General features: G+C 52.4%; 1 protein-coding gene across 2 annotated transcripts in view; it reads right to left on the bottom strand.

Annotated features, from left to right (window-relative positions):
* RIN3 (Ras and Rab interactor 3) overlaps positions 1–21,298 on the bottom strand; it is a 122,505-nt gene that overhangs the window by 31,365 nt on the left and 69,842 nt on the right. For both annotated transcript variants that reach the window (XM_036843253.1, XM_036843252.1), the window contains exons 4-5: positions 9,427–9,499; positions 2,134–2,225 (exon numbers count right to left, since the gene is read on the bottom strand). In XM_036843253.1, the coding sequence (XP_036699148.1) occupies positions 2,134–2,225; positions 9,427–9,499 (165 nt within the window). The remainder of the gene's footprint in view (positions 1–2,133; positions 2,226–9,426; positions 9,500–21,298) is intronic.

Raw genomic sequence — 21,298 nt, 5'->3', positions numbered from 1 at the left:
CTTCTCCCCAGAGGAGCAGCTTGTCTTTCACACAGCCGTTCCTAGGGCTCAGGGGCAGCCCCGCCCCCGCCCCCCCCCAGGTAAGAGGAAACTGCGGGTCCCTGGGGCAGTGGGTCTTAGAGATGCCTGCCTCAACCTACCCACAGTGAGGCTGCCAACCGACCCTCCTCTCAGAGGCAAGCCTCTCCGGATGGAGCTCATGCATCTCACTTGCCCTCCCAACTGGGCCTCAAAACTGGCAGCTGACTGCTCGTTGCAAAAAACACTGAGAAGGTCATGAGGTGCAGCTGAGGGGCAGTGGAGGGTCTGAGCTGGGAGTCAGAAGCCCCTGGCACACACCCCAGCTTTGCTCTTGCCTGCCTGGAGCATCTTGGACAAGTTTCTCAGCTGTGCTAAGAACTGACTTTCTATCTTTAAAATGGGGATGCAAGGATTGCACAAGATAGCGCCAAGGGCGCGGCAATGAGAGCGTCACCTGTGCCATTTTAGACCTTAGGAGGGGTGTCACTTGGACTGTATGAGTTACAAGACTCTCACCTGTCCCACATGAAGCTTCTGGAAGGGTAAGAGCCCAACAACTATAACATCTGGGGCCCAAGTTCAGTGTTTATTCCCAATATCGACTGAAAACTGGCCCTGAAGTTTATAAACTGGGTCAGCCAGACCTAGCAGAGCCTGGACAAGGAGCTAAGGGGCAGCACAAGCCAGTGGGTGAGGGCTGGAGCCCAGCTGCCCAGCCCTCCATGGACCCTGTGACACTGGACATGTCACTCAACCCCTCGTGTCTGTTTCTTCTGCCATAAAGTGGGGATCACAATAACAGAACCTGCTTTACAGGGTTGTTTGAAGATCTGATGAATCAATGCAGATAAAGAGGTGAGTGTTCATTAAATGCAGACATCCGAAGGGCCTGGACTCCTCCTACTTCCTGGCCTTTGACCACGAGCTGCCTGTGGCATCTCTTGCATTGTTGTCTAGAGGCCTCTCTGGGTGGTGAACAGTGGCTGGCCTGGGAACCAGGGGGTATCGCCTCTGATCCCAGGTCGGCCTCTAACTTCCTCTACACCCTGGGCCTGCCCTCTCCATCACCCTCCCCTCCATTCAACCAGCACTGGTGAAAATGTACTGCCGTGCTCAGTCACGTGTGGTGCAGGTTCCTGGGCACGGTTTAGACTTTCTAATAAAAAAATCGAGGTATAGTTGACTTACAATATTATGTTAGTTTCAGATGCACAATACAGTGATTCAAAATTTTAATAGATGATACTCCATTTAAAGTTACTATAAAATATTGGCTATATTCCCTGTGTGGTTTAGTCTTGATAAGGACTTATTAACTGCTTTGTTCATAACGAGACCTGACCTCTGCCTAGGATTGGGGGCCCGCAGAGGCGGCTGGCTTGGCTTCCTGGCAGCTCCAGACTTGGTGAGCTTGGGCTCCCTGAGGGTTAGCATGGTGACGCCATGTCAGAGGTTGGCACTGGCTCAGCGAAGCCTGTCACATGGAAAGGGCCCAGTAAACATGAGCTCTTCTTACTATTATGTGGAAGGGCTGGGATCAGAAATGCTCTTGTCTTTTACTCTCCCCTCGTCATCCCTCAAAAGGTCAGAAGGGTAAGGGGCAGGGCGGGTGTGCTGAATCAGGTGGTTGGGCAGGGGCAGGCCAAGGGAGTGGGGGCACACTCTAGCTCATGATCACGTTCACGCTGCTTTTCCTTCTGATGAGGGCGGGGCTGGGGGCCAGGGCTGTGGCAGCTGCTGGCACCCAGGTTCCTGGCCATCGCTGAGAAGTCCCCTGGCGTTTGGTCCAGCTTCTCCCGGGCCCCGCCCCGCCACCAGGTCAGCCTGTGTGGGTCCTGACCAGACCCAGCTCCCTCAGACCCGGCAAGGCTGTGCATCAGACCTCCTGACAGCTGTTAAAGGCGCCACTCTGAAAAGAGGGAGAATCTCCCTGCTACAGGGGCTCAGCACCTGGGGCAGGGGTGCAGGCGGTCCCGTGGGAGCTGGGACTCAGGATCCAGCTTGGGGTCAGCCTGAGGAGCCGTCCATCTGCACAGGCGGTCAGCGGGGGGCAATCCAGGGGCTCCATTTCCTAAGGCCCAGCCACCTCCCCTGACCCCAGAGGGGACTTACCCAGGCCCAGGTTGGAGATGGTCTTGAGGTCTGTGAAGCTGCTGGCTTCAAGGATGGCCTGGGGCAGCCTCAGCTTGAAGGGCAGTAAATCTCTGTGGAGACACGAGGGGTGGGAGGTCAAGTCCGGGGAGGGGCCTGTGTGTCCATTCTCGGCCCCCACCGCCCCCAAATCCTCAGCCCATAAAGGAAGAACCCCGGCAACCCCGCTGGCGGCTGGGATCGCCACACAGACTGGAAACTTCCCTGGGGGCCGAGGGGCGGAGTCCTGAGGGGTCCTGTGCCTGCACTGGCCCCAGAGATGCTTAGACCCTCCTTGGGCGTGGAGGGGGGTGGGGGGAGAGGCTTTATCCCCAGTTTTCTTGGCCCTGGAAGTCCAGGCAGCTTCTTCTAAAGGTGCTATTCTGGGTAAGGCGAGTGACCCACCCCCTCCAGCCCTCTGACCCTCGCTGCTCCACGCTGAGATGTGCAGCGGGCGCACAGCCAGAATCCCTGGTGAACCTACCGCCAGGTACCCCCTGGCGAGCACACGGACAGAAGACACCCCTGACGACACAGTCAGCCAGCTCTATCTGCTGCCTTTGGTCTGAAATGGGGATCTTTTCAGCGATCTCTCCAGAGATCTCCCAGAAGGGATCTAGACACCCTCCCCCTTTATTGTACAGATGGGGAAACTGAGGCCCAGAGAGGGAAAGGAAGATGTCCAGGCCTGGACACACGGTGGGTGGAGGGCAGGGTGTGCTGAGCCCCAGGCCTCCTGACTTCAAGCCCAGGGCTGTTCCGTGGGGCAGGGAGGGGAGTGTGGCCCTGCAGGGGCCCCAGGATGGCTGGTCCCAATTCTACGTCTCAGCCTGGCATTCAAGGCCCATCACAGTCTGACCCCCTTTTCCAACCGTATCCCCAGCTCTGTCAACCTTCTCCCCAAACCCTGATTCCAGTCATTGAAATCCCATCTGTCCAGGCCCACTGACAGCCTTGCGTGATGGCCATCCGTCCCCGGGGGTCTTCATGGCCTTACTGTCTATACCGCACCCTCCACCTCCTCCCTGTGAACTACGTGAGAGCCCTGGAAGTTCCTGGAAGGGGAGGGCAGCTTTTCACGTCTCTGATGCCCCCAGAGCCCTCAACACACACCACAGAGGCTCAGAGAGCGTTTGCCGAATGGACCCGTCTAAACTTCAGGTACTGGATTGGGGGAGAGCAGGGCAGAGGCCGCCTGGGATGCGGGTCGCCGGGAAGCTTCCCAGACCACCTCTGCCCATCAATACAGGCTGTGCTGCTCCGCGGGGTGCCCCCACCCCTTCATAGGAAGTGTTTTCACCGGGGAAAAACACTCTGCTTATGGAATAGCAGGATGGGGGAAGGTGGGAGAAGATTCTGGGCCCTTTTTTGAGTTCCTGGGTTGTGGCCTTTGGCTTCTCCATTGTCAATGGGGTGGGCGTGGCCCGTCGATCTTTGCTTCATTGTCATAGTTGTGTGATTCTGAGCATCTGAGGCCGTCTGTGGGCCCCCTGTCAGCCCTTCCAGCCAGGCCAGGCCTGGACGCAGACCGGACGGGCGCTCAGTGCTCCATCCCCACCTCAGGCCCTGCCCGGTCACCACTACCCCACTTTCTAATTTTGAAGGGTGGCAGATTTCATCCCGGTGTTGCCTGTCTACCTGGTTGGCTGTCTGGCCTGCCACTGGGGCTTCCAAACGTTCCTGGGCCACTGCATATATTGAAATGGCCAGCAGAATCGCTCAGCTCACCTGGCACCCACCCCCGACCACCAGGGCAATCTCTGACACCCCCTCCCCACCTCCTCTGTGTACTGCTCAAGATGCTGCAGTCGTGGCTACCGATCACACCCCAGCCTGGGACCCTGGCGTCCAGGGCCTGCCCCAGCCTGCTCCCCGCCTCCTGCCCACCACAGAGCCTTCCCTTGCACTCGGGGCCTCCTGGCTGCCTCCCAAAATGTCATCTTCCTACAGTGAATGTCCCCTGCTCATTCCCACCTCTGAGCTCTGCATGGAGGGAACGTCCCCCTCGTCCCTTCCACCTATGTCTACTTAGATTCTACACATTCTTCAAGGCCGCACCATGGACCTCCTCCTTCTCCATAACCCAGTATTGTTCAAGGATTTCATGCACGTCTGCCATCCCACCCCCATCATCCAGTTCAGCAATTTATCCAGGGGCCACCTCTTCTGATCCAAGGAAATGCATACACAGGATGGGGGTGTTCGTTGAGCATCTACTATGTGCCAAGTATCGGGCTGGGTGTTACCCAGGTTGGGCCTTACATCACATCATGTTATTATTATCGTAACACAGCAACCCTATGTAACACAGCAACCCTATGGACAGGCATTATTAATTTTGTATTAGTTAATTCTGGATCAGCTCCTGGGGGAGCTGCTAAGATGTGGATTCTCAGATCCTCGCCCAGGGGTTCTCAGTGTTGAGTCTGAGTGTGGGTCAGGAATCCACATTTTTAAACAGCTCTCAAGTAGATCCTGATGACCACAGCCTTGGGTGGGAATCAGGCCGCCCAAAGCAAAAATAAAAATTAAGCACTTCTCCAGATATATAATATATATACATGTACATATATATGTACATGTATATATACACCTTATAAACTATTGAGTCCTTAAAATGCATTCACAAAAGTAGAAATTGAAAAATAAGATTTTTAGAGTAAGCGTTCTAACATTTGCCCCCGGATTCTGGTGGATCAGCTTGTGTAGCTCGTAGAGTGCAAACACCCCTCTCTAGAGGCCTCTGTCCTAGCTGGTGATGTTCAAACTTTGTTGACCATGACCGTCAGTAAGAAGCACATTGGCATCTTGATGTCATGTACACACACACACACACACACACACACACACCCCTAAAGAGTTTTAGCAAAACAAGACTTATTCCAACTACAAGAGACACATTCTGATATTTTTCCAGTCTAGTTTAACTTTTCATTAAAAAAAAAAGAGCCCGTCATGATCCCCTAAGCTGACTTTATGATCCCCTCTGGGGTGTTTTCTAACAGCAACAACTAATTCTCCAATTCTCTGGACGCCAATGGGATGTCCCACAAGTTAATGCCGGCACTAACTGCCTGTAGTCAGCACGGACCCGCAGGTTAAGGACTCAGTCCCACCACTTCGGATGCCCGTTGCAAGTCTCAGGCCACCTGTACTTCTGACCGGCTGGCTATAAATCAGGGGCTCTCATGACCCCCTCCTCACGTTTGAGAGTTCACCAGCTCGGCTCACAGTACTCAGGAAAACCCTTTACTTACGTTTACTGGCTTATTATACGGATACAACTCAGGAACAGCCAGATGGAAGAGGCGTGTAGGCAAGCTTTAGGGGACAGGGCTCCCTTCCACGCCTCTCTGGGTTCACCACCCTCCCAGCACCTCAGTGTGTCCCTCAGCTGGGAGGTTGGTGGGTGGGGCTGAAAGTTCCAGCCCTTTGATCACCTGTCTTCCCGGTGACCCGCCCCATCCTGAGGCTGTCTAGGGGCCCCACTTGTTTATCGGTTAGCATAAACCCAGGTGTGACTGAAAGGGGCTCATTAGGAATAACAAAAGACACTCCTGTCATTCAGGAAATTCCAGGGCGTTAGGAGCTCTGTGTCCAGAAGCTGGACAAAGGCCAAATATATTTTCGTACCAATATACTGTTACCTCCTAGTGGGCGGTGACCCACAGATTAAAAGCCCCATGCTCCACGTATATTATCTCATTAGTTCTTTCACACAGGCTAGCTTTCTCTTCCCCTCAGGGGCATGGCTCTCCCCGCCCCACCCAAGGTCCTATAAAGCTTTGGGGTGACCTGGGGAGTGCTTCCAGCGTGGAAGGCCCAGGCCTATGAAACCATATCTGCACCCCCGCGATGCCCCACGGCTCCGTCTTCTCACAGATCCTGGGTGACTTCTGTGGTTTTCAGAGTCAACCACTGCAGAGGGAAAAGCACGACTTCCTTTCAGTTAAAAGAATTTTAATTTTTTTTTAAGTGAGGGAGAGGCAGAAAGACAGGAAAAACCAGCATGAACTTTGGAATCGAGAGCCCTGGTAAACCCCTAGCTCTGCCATTCCTGGCTGGGTGTCATTTCCTTGTCTTGGTCTGCCAGTGGACAGGACGCCCTCTTACGGGGTTACTATAGAAACCACGCAGCACAGCAGGGGAGCGTCTACTGGGAGCTTGTTCCTTTCCTCCCCCTGCTGGGAGCTCGGGTCAAGGGTGCTTCTTGCGGGCCTCCGAGCAGTGCGGTCAGGCCCCTTCCCTCTGCCCCCCTAAACCAGGACCGTCCAAAGGCAAGACTGTGGCTCCTGGTCAAGGTGGCTGGGAAGGCAGCTCCGGACATAGTGATAACAGCTTCCTTCGAAGGAGGAGAGGCCCAGCCCGCCTCCCCCTCCTGCCAGGAGGACGGTGGCAGACTAGTCACCTAGGCTGGGTGCCCGGCCACCTCCTAGAGAGGGCGGGCCCAAGGGGCTCCTCCTTTCTTTCCTCATTTCGGTTAATGGCACCCATTTCACAAGGCTACTGACTCTTGACCCCAGGCTGTGCTGAGGATCGGACCTCACCATCCTTGAAAGGGGCTTAGCAGAGTGCCTGGCGTGTAGGAAGTGCTCCAGGAATGGCCAAGCGTGTTCACGCTCCTGTACCCAGGATAGGAGCCCTGACGTCTCCCCAGGCTTCCCCTACTGCCCCGACCCCTCCCTGCGGTGACTGCCCCCAGCCTGCTCGGTTCCCCGTCCCCTGCCCCGGCGGGGGCCCGATGGCTGTGGCGCCTGGCTGGTGTCCCTGCTGACCTCGCTCCAGCCCACCACCAGCTGCGGCCACGTGGCTCTGCTCGAGTGCAATCTGTCCGTGAGCAGCAGCGAGCTCCCAGCACCCGAGGAAGGAAGTCCCCGCACGCAGCTCCTGGGCACGGCGTTCCAGGCCTCCCAGGCCTTATCCCCCCACCCATGTGTCCAGCTCTCCCCCGAAGCCATTCCCAAGCTGCCCGCAGCTTGCCTGCTGCCAGGCCTTTGCCCGCGCTGCGTCCTCTAGCTGAACTCTCTTCCTGTCCTGCTTTGCCTGGCCTCCAGTGTCACCCTTCCCACCAAGAGGGCCTGGACTCGCCCCGCGCGGGGAAGGGGAGGAACTGCCGCTGGAGGGGAAGGAGCACAGGCGTCCTCTAGGTGGAGAACTGAGCTGTGTGACCTGAGGCAGGTCAACTCCAGCTGCAGCTTCTTCATTTACCGATACAACAGCAATAAGGGTACGCTTGATCCTTTCTGGAGGATTCACTCCGTGCCAGACGCTCTGCTGAACAAGCTCCTTGCAAGGATCTCGCGTCTGGTCCTCGGCACGACCTGGGGCAGGGGTCGAGAGCCACATGAAGTGGGTCTGCGGTGATAACACCTCCCCGGCAGCACCGTGCGGGGTTAGAAAGAGCTCTGTGGGCAGCGTGCAGCACAAGCTCGACTCAACACAGACGCCCGGTCCACAGAGCTGGTTGTAGCCGTCACTGCCACGGTCCCACCCGGACCCCTTGGATGTCTTTCACCGGCTCTGTGCACCCATAGGCCAGCCTTGCAGGGGTTTGCTCCTGAGGGCCAGCACCCGTGACCCTCAGAGGCTTGTCCGGACACACTGGAGCCTCACGGCCTGCCCCAGTGGCCCTGCAGAGAGCCACAAATGCCTGGGTGTGCTGGCTTGGGGGTACAGAAGCCCAGCCCCGTGGCTTTATAGTGGACCCTGAGGTCTGCTTATGCTCCAGAGCTGCTGGAGGGATCTGGCTGAGGCTGGGACGGCCCCTGCAATGGACCCTTGCTGGGTTTCTCTCCGGTCCCTGTCCTGCACCCCACTCCCTTGTCGCTTCCTCCTTGGGGGCAGGTCCTTCAGCGCCCCCTGCACATGGATCCTCCTTTCCAAGTGTGCCCCTAGGAGACCCCCAGCTAGGCTGTTACTATCATTTTCTTAGAAGCAGTTCCCAAACCCTGGTTTGCAGACAGGCTTGTTATAAATGCAGATTGTCTGTCCCTTTATCTTACTTCTTCCTCCAGCATCTATGGCATGGGTATTATCGTTCCCATTTTACCAAAGAGGAAGTTGAGAGATTAAGATTAGCTCAAATTCTGGGCTCTGCAATTACGTCATCATTCATTCGTTCATTCACTCACTCGAAGCACCTAGCATGGGCCAAACACTAGACTAGTGCCTTCTACTAAGGTAGAACTTCTCAGAATAGGAAAGGGCCTGACTCTGAGAGCCTGACATGTCATAACGTACAAAGGGTCAGGGAGCCGCTGATGCTTTGCTTTGTGGGCCTAGAAGGACATGCTAGGTCATCAGAATCATCGTGGAGCGTACACAGTGGGGCGGCTGTAGAAAAGATCATGGACCTTGGAGCTCTATCTACTTTGAATCCCTACGCTGCCATTTACCAGGTGCGTGACCTTGAGCAACTTCTCTCAGTCTCGGCTTCCTCATCTGTAAAATGGGACTAACGAGCACTTACTGGGTGGAATTGTTTGCAAGATTTAAAAAGATAATGGATACAGAACTCTAGCACCGTGCTGGGTACCTGGAGAGCCCTCAACAGGCAGCAGCTTATTATCAGCATCACCTGTTCTGCCCACGGGGTCCAGGAGGGTCCTGGTAGATGGGGGTGGTGGTGTTCTGGGTTGAGTGTGGCTTTCACCAGAGGCAGCATGAATGGTCTCTTTGAAGCAGGGGGAGGTGAGCCTGGGGCCCTGCACCCCAAGACATCTTGCCCAGCTCTGCTTAAGTCCCTGTAGCTTAAGCCATTGGTTTTTGGCACCAAAATGTATTTTTCAATTCCTGTTGACCTGCGACCAGTTCTGAATAAATAGACCAGCTCTGAGGGTGGTTACCAGACACCCTCTCCACCCAGCAGCTGCTTCACAATCACAAGCCCTCTCCCACGGAGGGAGGGTATCAGCCCTTCCTCCTGTTCCTACAGGAAGTTCCTTCTATAACTCCTCCAACGGGGCGGGTCAGGTCCGCACAGGACTCCAAGCTGTTCTGGAAGCCGGAATACAGGAAGCTGGTATGACGGGCAGTGAGCCCAGGGGGCAGGTGGTGGTGAGGGAGGGGACTTTACCGGCCGGTCCAAGCAAGCAGCAGAGCCAGCACCCCCCTTCACAGTTACCAGGGTGAAGCCGGGGGACTGTCCCCTCTCTCTGCATCCTGTGGGCTCCACACTTCCCTCTGGGGGCTTCCCTGTGACACCCCCGTCCCCACCCAAGGTTGCATGGACATCTATTGCCATCAGATGACCTCCTGGGGGCCTGGGCTACTCACCTACTGACACAGTAGAATGCGATCAGTCTGAAGATGTCCTCAAACACAAGAACCGAGCCTTCCAGGTACAATACTGAGGAGAGAGGACAGAGGCCTTGGATGAGTGTCCCTGTCAAAGGGGAGGAAGGTCCCTGGGGAGGGCGTGTCTGCTCTGTGCTCACTGTAGGTCGCAGCACCTGCTGCAGCACCCGGCCTGCTGCGGCCGCATGTACATCGGCTGCCCAGTGGACCACAGGGAGGTGAGAAATGAACTTCTGTGGTGTTAACCCACTGAGATTTCAGGGGCCTTTCTATCGTCGCAGATGGTGTTACCTTAACTAATACAAGCTCCTCATATTGAGCACAATAACACAGAAGACTCTAGATTGTAAAAGCAGAATTTAAAAACGACTTGAGGGAATTCCCTGGCGGTCCGGTGGTTAGGACTCGGCGCTTTCACTGCTGAGGGCGCAGGTTTAATCCCTGGTCTGGGAACTAAGATCCCGCAAGCTGCACAGCGTGGTCAAAAAAAAAAAAAAAAGTCTTGAATTAAACTTTCAAGGTCATCTCCACTTGCCAATTCTGAGGGCTGTGACGGGCCAGCAGGAGGACAGTTTCCCTGTTCTGCTGTGGCCTCCTGGAGGTTCATTGGTCCAGGGGTGCTGGACTGGGGCCACTGGCCTTTTACCCAAGAACCCCAGGGCCTGTTACAACCTCACTTGATTTGGCTGCACATGTAATCCAAGAGTGAGGGTGACCCCAATATTCTTCAGCTGTGACAAGGAAGAGGGATCAAAGCATTTGCCCAAGAGCCCATCCCAGGGTGGATATGGCTGCTCGGAGGGGCAGGGCGCCAGGGTATGGCAGTCAGTGCCCGAAGCTGGGGCAGACTGCCCAGGGGAAAGCGTGGCACCACACCATGCACTGCTACAGAGCCCCAGGGCAAGGGGCCCAGACCACCTGTGAGCCACTCATCAGGGCTCTCAGCAGCCGTCCATCCGCACACCTCCTGACTCTCATCCCAGGGCTCCATATGCCCAACAGGCGACGCTCCCGGCACGTGGGACCCCACAGTGTACTTTCTTGGGCCTCAGAGGGGCCAGGAAATATGTGTGCATCACACTTCAGTTCCAATTTCCTGAGTTTCTTCCAGCGTCCATGGGGCAGAGGGGGAAGGCAGGACCCGGGTTCCAGGCCTGGTTCCAACCCTGGGATCAACAGTGTGACTCTGGGTACACCCCTCCCCCTCTCAGCACCTCAGATCCGCCACCTGCAAAGGGAAGGAGCCCTTCCAACCCTAAGCACTCGCGCATCTAGGTGACAGCAGCCTGCTGTCCTATTTTTCAAAGCCTAGGACAGCTTTCCGCTGCATTGGTGATCTGCGAGATGGTTACAGGGGACACATGAACCAACACGTTTTGTTCTAATAGCTTTATTTTAATACATTCCTTCCTTCTAATACTATTGCACTGTTCTACACAGTTAACATGATTTTTTAAAAGATTACATTCATCATTTATTTATGGCAAAGAGACCATGGTATCCCACTAAGATAGTTATAAAAATTTAAAAGGGAGTTTAAAGAAAAATATTAGATAGATTACAGTACTCGGAGGCACCGGGAAGATGCCCATAAAGGACAAGTCTGAGAAACATCAGTGCATGGAATTACCACCCTCTATGAGTTAACGGCCATGAGGCAGCCCATGGCGCCACCTAGTGGCACATTAGTGCATCGCCCACTCTCTCCACAGGAAGCAGCACAAGCTGGCCAAAAGATCTCCGGTAGTTGAGAGAGGTAAAGAGAACGCTCTACCTGCAAAATGGGAATGTAAAGACCTTTCTCAAGAATCCTTCAAGGGGGATTAGTGGTGATGCGCGCAAAAAGCCTAGCATCCTATGCTGGGCCTGCTCAACAATTAGCAGGTTTTCTTCATCATTGAGACATGGTCTGACCTCTGCAGACACAGATTAAACCCTGAAGATAGTCAGTCCCTCCCTCTCCTGTGCCCCTGGCACTTTCTATAAAGACTGCAGCTCCTTTAGACGTAGTTTACCTCACTCTGGTCCGTTCCTCGGGTGCAGGGACCAGGGCTCATTCATTTTTGTAGCTGGGGCCAAGCAAACTTCTAGTGACCCAATCACATTTTTACTGTGAAAACTGTAGATTTGTCAAAGCACAAGCAATGGTCAAGGCTCATGTTTGTTTCTTTGTAACCAGGTCTCTTCTGCCCCAGCCCCCTGCTCGCACCTCCCCGTCCTGCTCGTGGGAATAGCGTCCCTGCACACCAAGGACACACCCGGGAGAGCTCCTGTATGCCGGGGCCAGGGCTTTGACCACATTTGAGTCTCCCTCGGTGCCCAGCACAGTGTGTGGCATGTGGTTTGGGACATAATTAATGTCTGCTAAATGTCTGTCTGGGAGGGAGACCCCAGAGGAGTAGAGGCCCCCAGGGGCGTCTGGTTAGTCTCAGACCTCCCACTGCGTAGATCATGGTCCTCCCTGCAGGGGCCCAAAGGGACACCTGGGACTTGAGGGAGTCCCGACAGGCAGCCTCACACTGTTCTGGAGCAGAGGTGAATGCAAACCGTAAGAGTTAGACAATCTTTTGTTCCAGTGGGTGGCGGTAGAGCTCAGCTTCCAGGACGCCTTGTGTCCTGCACTGGCCTCGTGGTTGTATGCAGGTGCCCAGGCCAAACAGCCTGAGTGTGAACGTGTCTCCAGCACATTATTGCTTATCCTACCTGCACCTCGGTTTCTTCAGCTGTATAACAAGGATAGGAAAGTACCCACATGTTGTGGGTTGAATTGTGTCCCCCCAAAAAATACGTTTCAATCCTAACCCCAGGTACCTATGAATGTGACCTTATTTGGAAAGAGGGTCTTGTTGGGTGGAATCAAGTTAACACAACGTCAGAATGCATGGGGTGGGCCCTAAATCCAATGATTGGTGTCCTTATAAGAAGACAGGTAGGACTTCCCCAGTGGCACAGTGGTTAAGAATCCGCCTGCCAATGCAGGGGACACGGGTTTGAGCCCTGGCCCAGGAAGATCCCACATGCCGCGGAACAACTAAGCCCGTGCGCCACAACTGCTGAGCCTGCGCTTTAGAGCCCGTGGGCCGCAATACTGAAGCCCGCGAGTCACAGCTACTGAAGCCCGTACACCTAGAGCCCGTGCTCCCCAACAAGAGAAGCCACCACAATGAGAAGCCTGTGCACTGCAACGAAGAGTAGCCCCTGCTCGCCGCAACTAGAGAAAGCCTGCGTGCAGCAACAAAGACCCAACACAGCCATAAATAAATAATAAATTAATTAATTAAAAAAAAAAAAAAAAGAAGAAGACAGGTAAAGACCTGGGACACAGACACTGAGAGGAAAAGACCATGTGAATGGAGGCAGACACTGTAATACAGCTACGAGCCAAGGATTGCTGGCTGTCACCAGAAGCCAGGAGAGTGCCTTGAACAGATTCTCCCTGGTCTCCAGAAGGAGCCAACCCTGCCAACCTCGACTTGGGATTGCTGGCCTCCGGGCCTTTGCTCATGCTGTCTCCTCGTGCACGGAGGATCCAGCTTCCCCCTTCCCTGCCTTGAGGGATCAGCTCCAGGTCCACTTTCTGCCTCAAAGCCTTGCTGGTACTCCGACCTCTCCCACAGGAAAGCCACACGCAGGAGGTACTGTCCAAATCACACATTCTTGGCTCAGGAAGCAGGGTATATGTGCTCACATTGTGATGTGGGCCGAGGGTTCTCAGACGGTGAGACTGAGAACAGGAACGGGTCTCACTTTGCCCATCACCGGCACTGTGCCCAGCCCGGCGCCCGGCACGCAGGGAAGGCTCTGAGGAGGACAGTTGGGCTGACCAGGCCTCCTGGTGTCAGAATCAAGAGTGGACCAAATCTCCAGAGACAGAAAGTACATCCGTGGTTGCTTAGGGCTGGAGGGGAAAGGGGACAGGGGACATGGGATGGAGTTTCTTTTTTTAATTGTGCTAAACTATGAAAAACATAAAGTTTAGCATTTAAACCATTTTTAAGTGTACAGTTCAGTGACATTAAGTACAGTCACACTGTGCAACACGGGGCTTCTTTTTTGAGGTGTTGAAAATGTTCTCAGATTGACCTTGGTGAGGGCTAGACAACTGAATATACCAAAAGCCACTGAATCGTACACTTTAAATGGGTGAATTGTATGATACTGAATACATGGAATAAATACATCTCAGTAAAGCCATTATTAAAAAAAAGAAAATGCATACATACAGAGTGGACTGAATTTCACTTCCTGTATTACGTTTTTCTGGGATTTTTATAATGAGCATATATGACTTCTGTAAGTAGAGAAGCTATAAAGATTCTCTGAATTTTTCTTGAATTTCCTAAATCTCTCTGTAAATTTTTCTCAGAAACCGATGGGTTTCCAGAGTCCTCTCACTCACGCTGCTTCGGTGCCCCTCACAGCACTGCGGGCACAGCTGACAAGCTCCCCGCGTCAGCCACTGCCTGCTGGGTCCTCCCATCAAAGATGCTGGCAAACTCTGCTCACCTTTGAATCCTGGAGCAGCAACTCCTCCGCTGTACCCAGCTTCCAGCCTCCTCAGCAGAAACCGTGGCGGGACCACGCCAGACCCTGTCTAAATCATCCCGCTTCCAAAGAGTGAGGAGAGAGAAAGCACCAGCCAGACCCACCTGCTGTGTCCCAAGGTGACAACAGGTGACAACACTGGGGCTCTGCCCCTGCCTAGAGAAAAGGAAACTTTTCACCTCATGACTCACCATCAAGGCTGAATCGGGACAAGGTGGAGACTCCGGGTCTACACACGCCGGCTTGGCTTCTAGCATTTACAATCTCAACGTCAGTTATCCATGAAGAACCGAAAGCCGTTAGAAGATTTTTTGTTTTAAGAAATTCCATCTTATCACTCAATAATACAAATGAACTGCCAAGGCAGGAACTGTGTATGTATCTTTTGTTCTCCATGGTACCCCCAGCACCAGGCGTGGCGCTTTTAGCAAATTGCTCCATCTCTGTGATTACATTACTGAATGTCGTAACTGGAGTCATGCAGTACATATTCTTTGAGATGGGCTTTTCCCACTCTGCATAATTTCCTCGAGGGTCATCCAAGTTATTGAGTGAATCAATATCCCGTTCCTTTTTAGTGCTGAGTAGTAACCTATGGTCTGGATGTACCATAGTTTCCTTGGTCATTCACCCACTGAAGGACATCTGGGAATTTCCGGTTTTTAGTTATTATGCACAAAGCTGCTGTGGAACATTTATGTACATGCTTCTGCATGAAAATATGTTTTCCTTTCTCTGGGATATATGCCCAAGAGTGCAACTGCTGGGTCACATGGTAAGTCTACCCTTCATTTTCAAAGGAAGGGCCAAACTGCTCTCCCGAGTGGCTGTACCACTTTACGTCTCACCAGCGATGAAGGAGTGATTCAGTTTCTCCCCATCCTCGCCAGCTGGGTGTTGTCACTGTTTTTTATTTTGGCCATTCCACTAGGTGTAGAGTGATATCTCATTGTGGTTTTAATTTGCATTTCTGTAATTTGCATTTCAAAAAGATGTTGAATGCCCTTTCGTGTGTACATCCTCTTTGCTCAAGTGTCTATTCATGTCTTTTCCTATTTTCTAATTGGACAGTTCCTTTTAATGTTGAATTTTTAAAAAACGTTTTATTAAGATATCATTCACACACTATACAATTCACCAATTTAAAGTGCATGATGGTCTTAGTATATTCACAGAGTTGTGCAACCATCATCACAATCAATTTTAGAACATTTTCATTAGCCCCCCAAACAAACCCTGTACCCATTAGCAGCCACTTTCCATCCCTCCCTCCTCCTAGCTTCTGGAAGCCACTAACCTACTTTCTGTCTCTATGGATTTGCCTGTTCTGGACTTTTCATATACATGGAATCATACAGTATGTGGCCCTGTGGGTCTGGCTTCTTTCATTTAGCATCATGCTAAATGTTCATCCGTGTTCATCCCTGTCTGTGTTGCAGCAGGGGTCAGCACTTCATTCCTCTTTATGGCTGAATAATATTCTGTTAGATGGATACACCACATTTTGTTTATCCATTCATCACTGATGGATATTTGGGTTGTTTCCACTCTATGGCTACTACAAATAATACTGCATTGAACATTTGTGTACAAATGTTTAAGTGGACATATGTTTTCATTTCTCTTGGGTATATTCCTAGAAGTGGAATTGCTGGGTCCTACAGTAACTCTACATGTTTAAGAAACTGCCAGACTGTTTTTCAAAGCAACTGCACCATTTTACATTCCCACTAGCAATGGATGAGGTTCCGCTTTCTCCACACCTTTGCCAGTACTTTGTCTGTCTTACTGATTCGAGTCATCCTAGTGGGTGTGAAGTGGTATCTCCTTGTGGTTTTGGTTTCCATTTCCCTAAGGATTAGTGATGTCAAGTATATTTTCATGTGCTTATTGGCTATTTGTATAGATACTTTGGAAAAATGTCTATTCAGATCCTTTGCTCATTTTTATTTGGGTTGCTTGCTTTTAATGTTGAGTTTTGAGAGTTCTTTATGTTATAGTTACAAAGCCTTTGTCAGATGTGTGATTTGCAAATATTTTCTCCCAGCTATAGCTTGTCTTTTCATCCGTGAACAGGATCTTTCAAATTTTATGTTAAGAATGAAAAAAATGGGACTTCCCTGGTGGCACAGTGGTTAAGACTCTGCGCTCCCAACGCAGGGGGCCCAGGTTCGATCCCTGGTCCGGGAACTAGATCCCACACGCATGCTGCAACTAAGAGTTCACATGCCGCGACTAAGAAGCCAGTGAGCCGCAACTAAGGAGCCCACCTGCCACAACTAAGCAGCCCGCCTGCCGCAACTAAGACCCAACGCAACCAAATAAATAAATAAAAATTTAAAAAAAAAAGAATGAAAAAAATGAATACTGTCCAAGTTTGCGAAATAGTAAGCACTCGACTGGTGCTGCATAAATGATTCAGTAGGGATATTTCCAACCTGCTTTAACGAACAGTCAACTCTTCTTTGCACTTGGCAGTATCTATTGTTATAATTGATGTATGAGGGATCTTTAACCAGTTATTATCCTTATCTAGACCAAAGTCCCCTGTGCAATCTTACTGACACTATTAAGTCCCTCTGCAGACATTTTCTTCATAGTTGGCCCAAAGGTAAAGTTTAGCCAAGCCTGGCTTAATTACCACACATTCCTAGTGACTGAGGTGAGTGAAATCGACGAGAGACGTCCTACGTCATGTTCATTTTAAGCAGAGAATGGCTATTGGTACGTGCCTTCTTTAGGGTCTGATTTGTCTTTACTAACAAGTGAAGGATGAGCATCTGTTCACCTAAGCCTGACCCTGGGCTTTGATGAGGAAAAGATGGTCACACGACAACACAGAGTGAAGCTACGCCTTGCCAACAGTTATTAAAATTGTGAAGTGTGCAGATTACTCAAGAAACGCAAACCGTCTTCCTTGTTGGCAGACGCCCTTGTTAACCTGAGAGATCTCTGTTCAAACACAGTTCGGTTGACAACAGGAGTTATAAATAAATCTCCAGGTATGACCCTCATTTGAAGGGCTGGGTCAGAGTTACTCTTTAGCTAGGACATTATGTATTCAACCACTGACAAATATTTATGTGCTCATAGTCTGTAGAAATAAGGGGAAACGGATTTAGAAATCGAGAGGAAGCCTCACGGTGAGCAGGGTGACAGGCAACTGGCCAATGGTTTTGGCCACAGGACCCAGCTGAAGCTCCTTCCCGAGGGGCAGAGATTCTAAACAACCCGCTCATTCTCTTTTATGATTGAAAGTTTGGTTGGGTGAGGGTGGGAGAGATGTTCATTGATTTTTATCTAAGAAAAAACCCTGTACTTAGCAAGGCCTCAGTATGTGCGTTCATGGAATGGTCCCCGGATGGATGAGAACTGCCCGGGAAGGACAGCGTCCCCAGAGGGACACAGGAAGGGCCGGTGTTGGCAGAAGAGGCGGGGTCTCGGGCCTCTCAGAAAAGGCCGTCACACCTGGCCGGGGGAAATCTGGGTGGGCCCAGAAAGTGGCCTCACTCCAGAGCCTTATGTGACACTGTCAAGCCAACCTTCTCTAAAGCGGATCACCCAGAATGGGTTGGAAGACAGATCCTAATGGATTCTGATCCCACTTCCTAAAAGGGGCCCTAGGTCACCAAGCTGGGTCCCTGACAGCAAAGGCCAGGAGTGCAGAGCCTGAGGATAAAAAGCCAATGTGACCAGAGGCTGGGGAGTGGTTCACAGCTGGAGCAGGAGGCCGAGGGGGGGGAGGGGCGGGGGGGCGGGCGTCACCTGCAGGCCCATTCTTCCAGGTATCCCTCCCATGCCCCCTCAGCTCCTTCCCCAATTGGAAGGTCACAGTTGCCTTCTGGCTCGTGGGACCCACCGCTGCCTGGCAACACCATGGTTGCCATGGGAACCACCACCTGGACAGTTTGTGGCTGAGGAGGAAAAAGGACTGTTTACTGCTATCATCAGGCCCAATTTTCTGTGATAGATGAAAACTACTTGCCCTGTTCCCAGGGGTGGAAGTGGGGAGAGTGGCAATTTCTCTGGAGTCCAGGGGACCCCGTGGTTCCAGGCCCAGCTCTGGCACCACTTACTTCAAGATGCTGCTGCAGTGCAGCTGGGTCACCTGTGAAACGGAAGAACGGCACTACCCCCTCCAGAAGGAAGGGTGCTGCTGGACTAGGGCTTCCGGAAGCTCTGGCTCCAGCAGAAGGAGAGTTGCCAGGAGAAGTGAGAACAAACAGGCCAGCGCCAGGCAGCAGATCTGTGCTCTCGGAGCTGACCTGCTGCCCAGTCATACCATGACTGGAGCTCGGAGTGCGGCAAACTCCTGTTCCCGTTCCAGGCAAAGCCCAAACCCGGACGGTACCGACCGGGCATGGGCTCCTGGCTCCATCCCCCACAAGCCCGGAGACCAAAGCCTTCAAGTCTCTGAGACTTGACTTCTCTAACGGCCAAGTAAGGATACGAGTAACTGAGGCCCTCCCCTGGCGGTGCCGAGGCTGAGTGGTACCCCACAGGCAGGCCCTGAGTGAGGAATAGCAGCCCCTCCACCAAAGATGACACAGAGGTCTGGAAGGTCTGGGGTGGGGGGAGGAGGGCAGGGGGGCGAGTTAGAGCTCAGGGACCTGGGAGAGGATGCTGATCTGCAAATGTGCTGAAAGCAGTTCCCTTTCTCTGTCCCTGGCTGTTACTGATGGTCCAGGGTGGGCATCTTGGCCCTTGGTTCACTGGCTGGCCCTGGAGTCCCTTCCCTGTCTACGTACCAGTCTGTCCTCTGTAAATCCCGCACACCCCCACCAGCCCTGAAGCCTCTCATTGTACATTATCCCTCCTTAGCCCTCAGTCTCCCTCATCAGCCACGGGCCCCTGGGGGCAGGACTTGCTGCAGGGCCTTCTGTTCAGAGTTGGGGCACGGCAAGCCTTTGCCCCATGTACATTTGACTAGAGGCCAATGGGAAAGGAACAGGGGAGGACCTAGCAGCCATGGCCAGGGGTCCAAGCAGGGGGCCACTTCCACATGCTCCCAGTGCCCCGTTACAGGGTTTGGCAAGGGAGCAAAGAGGTGGCTGCAGCCCTGCACAAAACTGCACAACTTGACGAGCAGAACGCCAGCTGGATTTAATCCTACCCGGCAGTTTTGAGCAGTGCACAAGCTGGGCAACTGTCCATGGCAGCCCTGGGTATGAGTCATGGCCATCTATGCTGGTTGTTCTCGGCATAAGGAGCAATCTCCTCTTGATTTCATCTTAAGAATTTTAGGATGTAAAAGGCAGCAATGTCTTTTTGCTGAGTTCTCTACCACACCCCAAATTTGCCCAGACTAGACCCAAGCACACTCAACTATGCCTCCCAGTGGATGGGGAACTATTGAAAGTCAGAATGAAAGGGCCCTCAGAGACAGCTCTGGTTCAAACTCCCTCACTGCACAGATGGGGAAACTGGTCCAGAGAAGGTGCAGCATCATCCAGTGAAAGAGGATTAGCCTGGGTGTCTTCCAGAGCTTGATTCTGGTGCTTTCTGGAATCTAGATTCTGAGCCTGGACTACTGTTGTTCTGCCCCCTTCTTCCAACTTCGCAGTGTGGGCTTTGTTCAGATTTGAGCCTCTTGATTAGTAATAGAGGGTTATCATTTTCAAAGTTTTAACAACAACAACAAAAATAATATCATCTACCACTTACCAAGTGCCTACTGTGTTCTAGCCTCTGTATTTCTAATCATCATGACAACTCCATTATCCTCATATTATAAGCCAGGAAACTGAGGCTCAGAGAGTTTAAGTAACTGGCCCGAGGGCACAGCCAGTCATGACCAGGTGCCACCAGCCTGGGAGTTTGGAGCACGAGGCACCTTTTGTTCAGCGGAGGTGGCGTGGCGCAGAGGGAGGGCATTCCAGTGCTTCATTCCCGAATGCGCTCAGTGTGACTCCCTCACCTGTCAGCTAACAGAGACGCCCTCCCATGGGTCACACACCTCCTCAGTCACCAGGCAGGCCCCGTGTTACCCTCAGAGAGGGCTTCCTGGGCAGAACTATGCTCCCTTCCCTCTGGCCCCAGCACTGGACACACACTCCAATTTAGAGCATGACTACACCACATCATGACTCTGGCCCAGAATGAAGATCCCGGAAAGCAAGGGCCAGCCCTTTCCTCTTTCCCAGATCCAGGGCCTCGCCTGGATCACCCCATATGTGTAACGGGTCTTGCCACTAATGAAGCGTTATCTCTGAATCCACGTTGGCAGCTACATCTGCAGCCACTGCTACCACACTGTCCAAGCTGTAATAAAAGATTCCTTTTCTTGGATGGTGCACTTCCGTATTTAGCAACCGTGTAGATGAGGATTTTGGTCTGGGAAAAGGAATACAGAACGAACTGTCACAACGCAGATGGGACTTTGCCTGGGAACTATTTATAGGTTCAGATGCCGAAACAGAAGGGGAGACATTGGACAGATGTGCGAATTGCCAAATGGCAGGGAAGACTAAATAAAAGCAACAGGGAGGTGTTTGGGGAGAAGGAACAGGGAGGGGTGGAGGAGAGATGCTGAGCAGAGGCCCGCCATCCCAGGGCTTGAATTACCCACAGGGAACGAGCTGCAAGGCTGGGAAAGCAATCCGCCAGCTCCTCTACTCAGATTGTAGGGACGGGGAGGCATCTTTGATTGTACCCATCATGAGAAAACATGGCTCTCTCTGGGAGCAGAAAGGACAGGCGGAAAGGGAGGTGGCCCAGGGCACCACCCTGATGGCGAGAACAGCCCCGAGGGCCACGGGGGGACCCATCGAGAAACTACCCCATCCAGAAAACAACCCAGCTTCAACTTCAGGAGCTTATAAAGTTCATCCCACCTCAGAGTTTCGGAACTTTTATCTGTGGTCTAGAAGAAAGTGACTGCCACTCATGAGAGCTGTGAGACCCAGAGAGGTTAAGTGACTCACCAGAGGTCACAGAGCTGGGAAGTGGTACCAGGATGTGACCTGCAGCGAGCCTGACTCTGCAGCCCGTGACCTCACCCAGCACGCCGGGCCGCTGCCTCTCTAGACCCTGTTGTCCGGTAGAAATATGATTCGAGTCACGTGTGCAATTTAAAATTTGCTCATAGTCATGTTGGTAATAGTAAACAGAAACAAGTAAATAGTAAAATTCATCTTAGTAATATATTCTATTTAACCCAACGTATTCAAAATAGTATCAACAAACCATAAGTATAAAAATATTACTGAGGGCTTCCCTGGTGGCACAGTGGTTGGGAATCTGCCTGCCAATGCAGGGGACACGGGTTCGAGCCCTAGTCCGGGAGGATCCCACATGCCATGGAGCA

The sequence above is a fragment of the Balaenoptera musculus genome, chromosome 2 (assembly GCF_009873245.2).
Source record: "Balaenoptera musculus isolate JJ_BM4_2016_0621 chromosome 2, mBalMus1.pri.v3, whole genome shotgun sequence".
NCBI lineage: Eukaryota > Metazoa > Chordata > Mammalia > Artiodactyla > Balaenopteridae > Balaenoptera > Balaenoptera musculus.
This window is presented reverse-complemented; position numbering and strand designations above follow the sequence as displayed.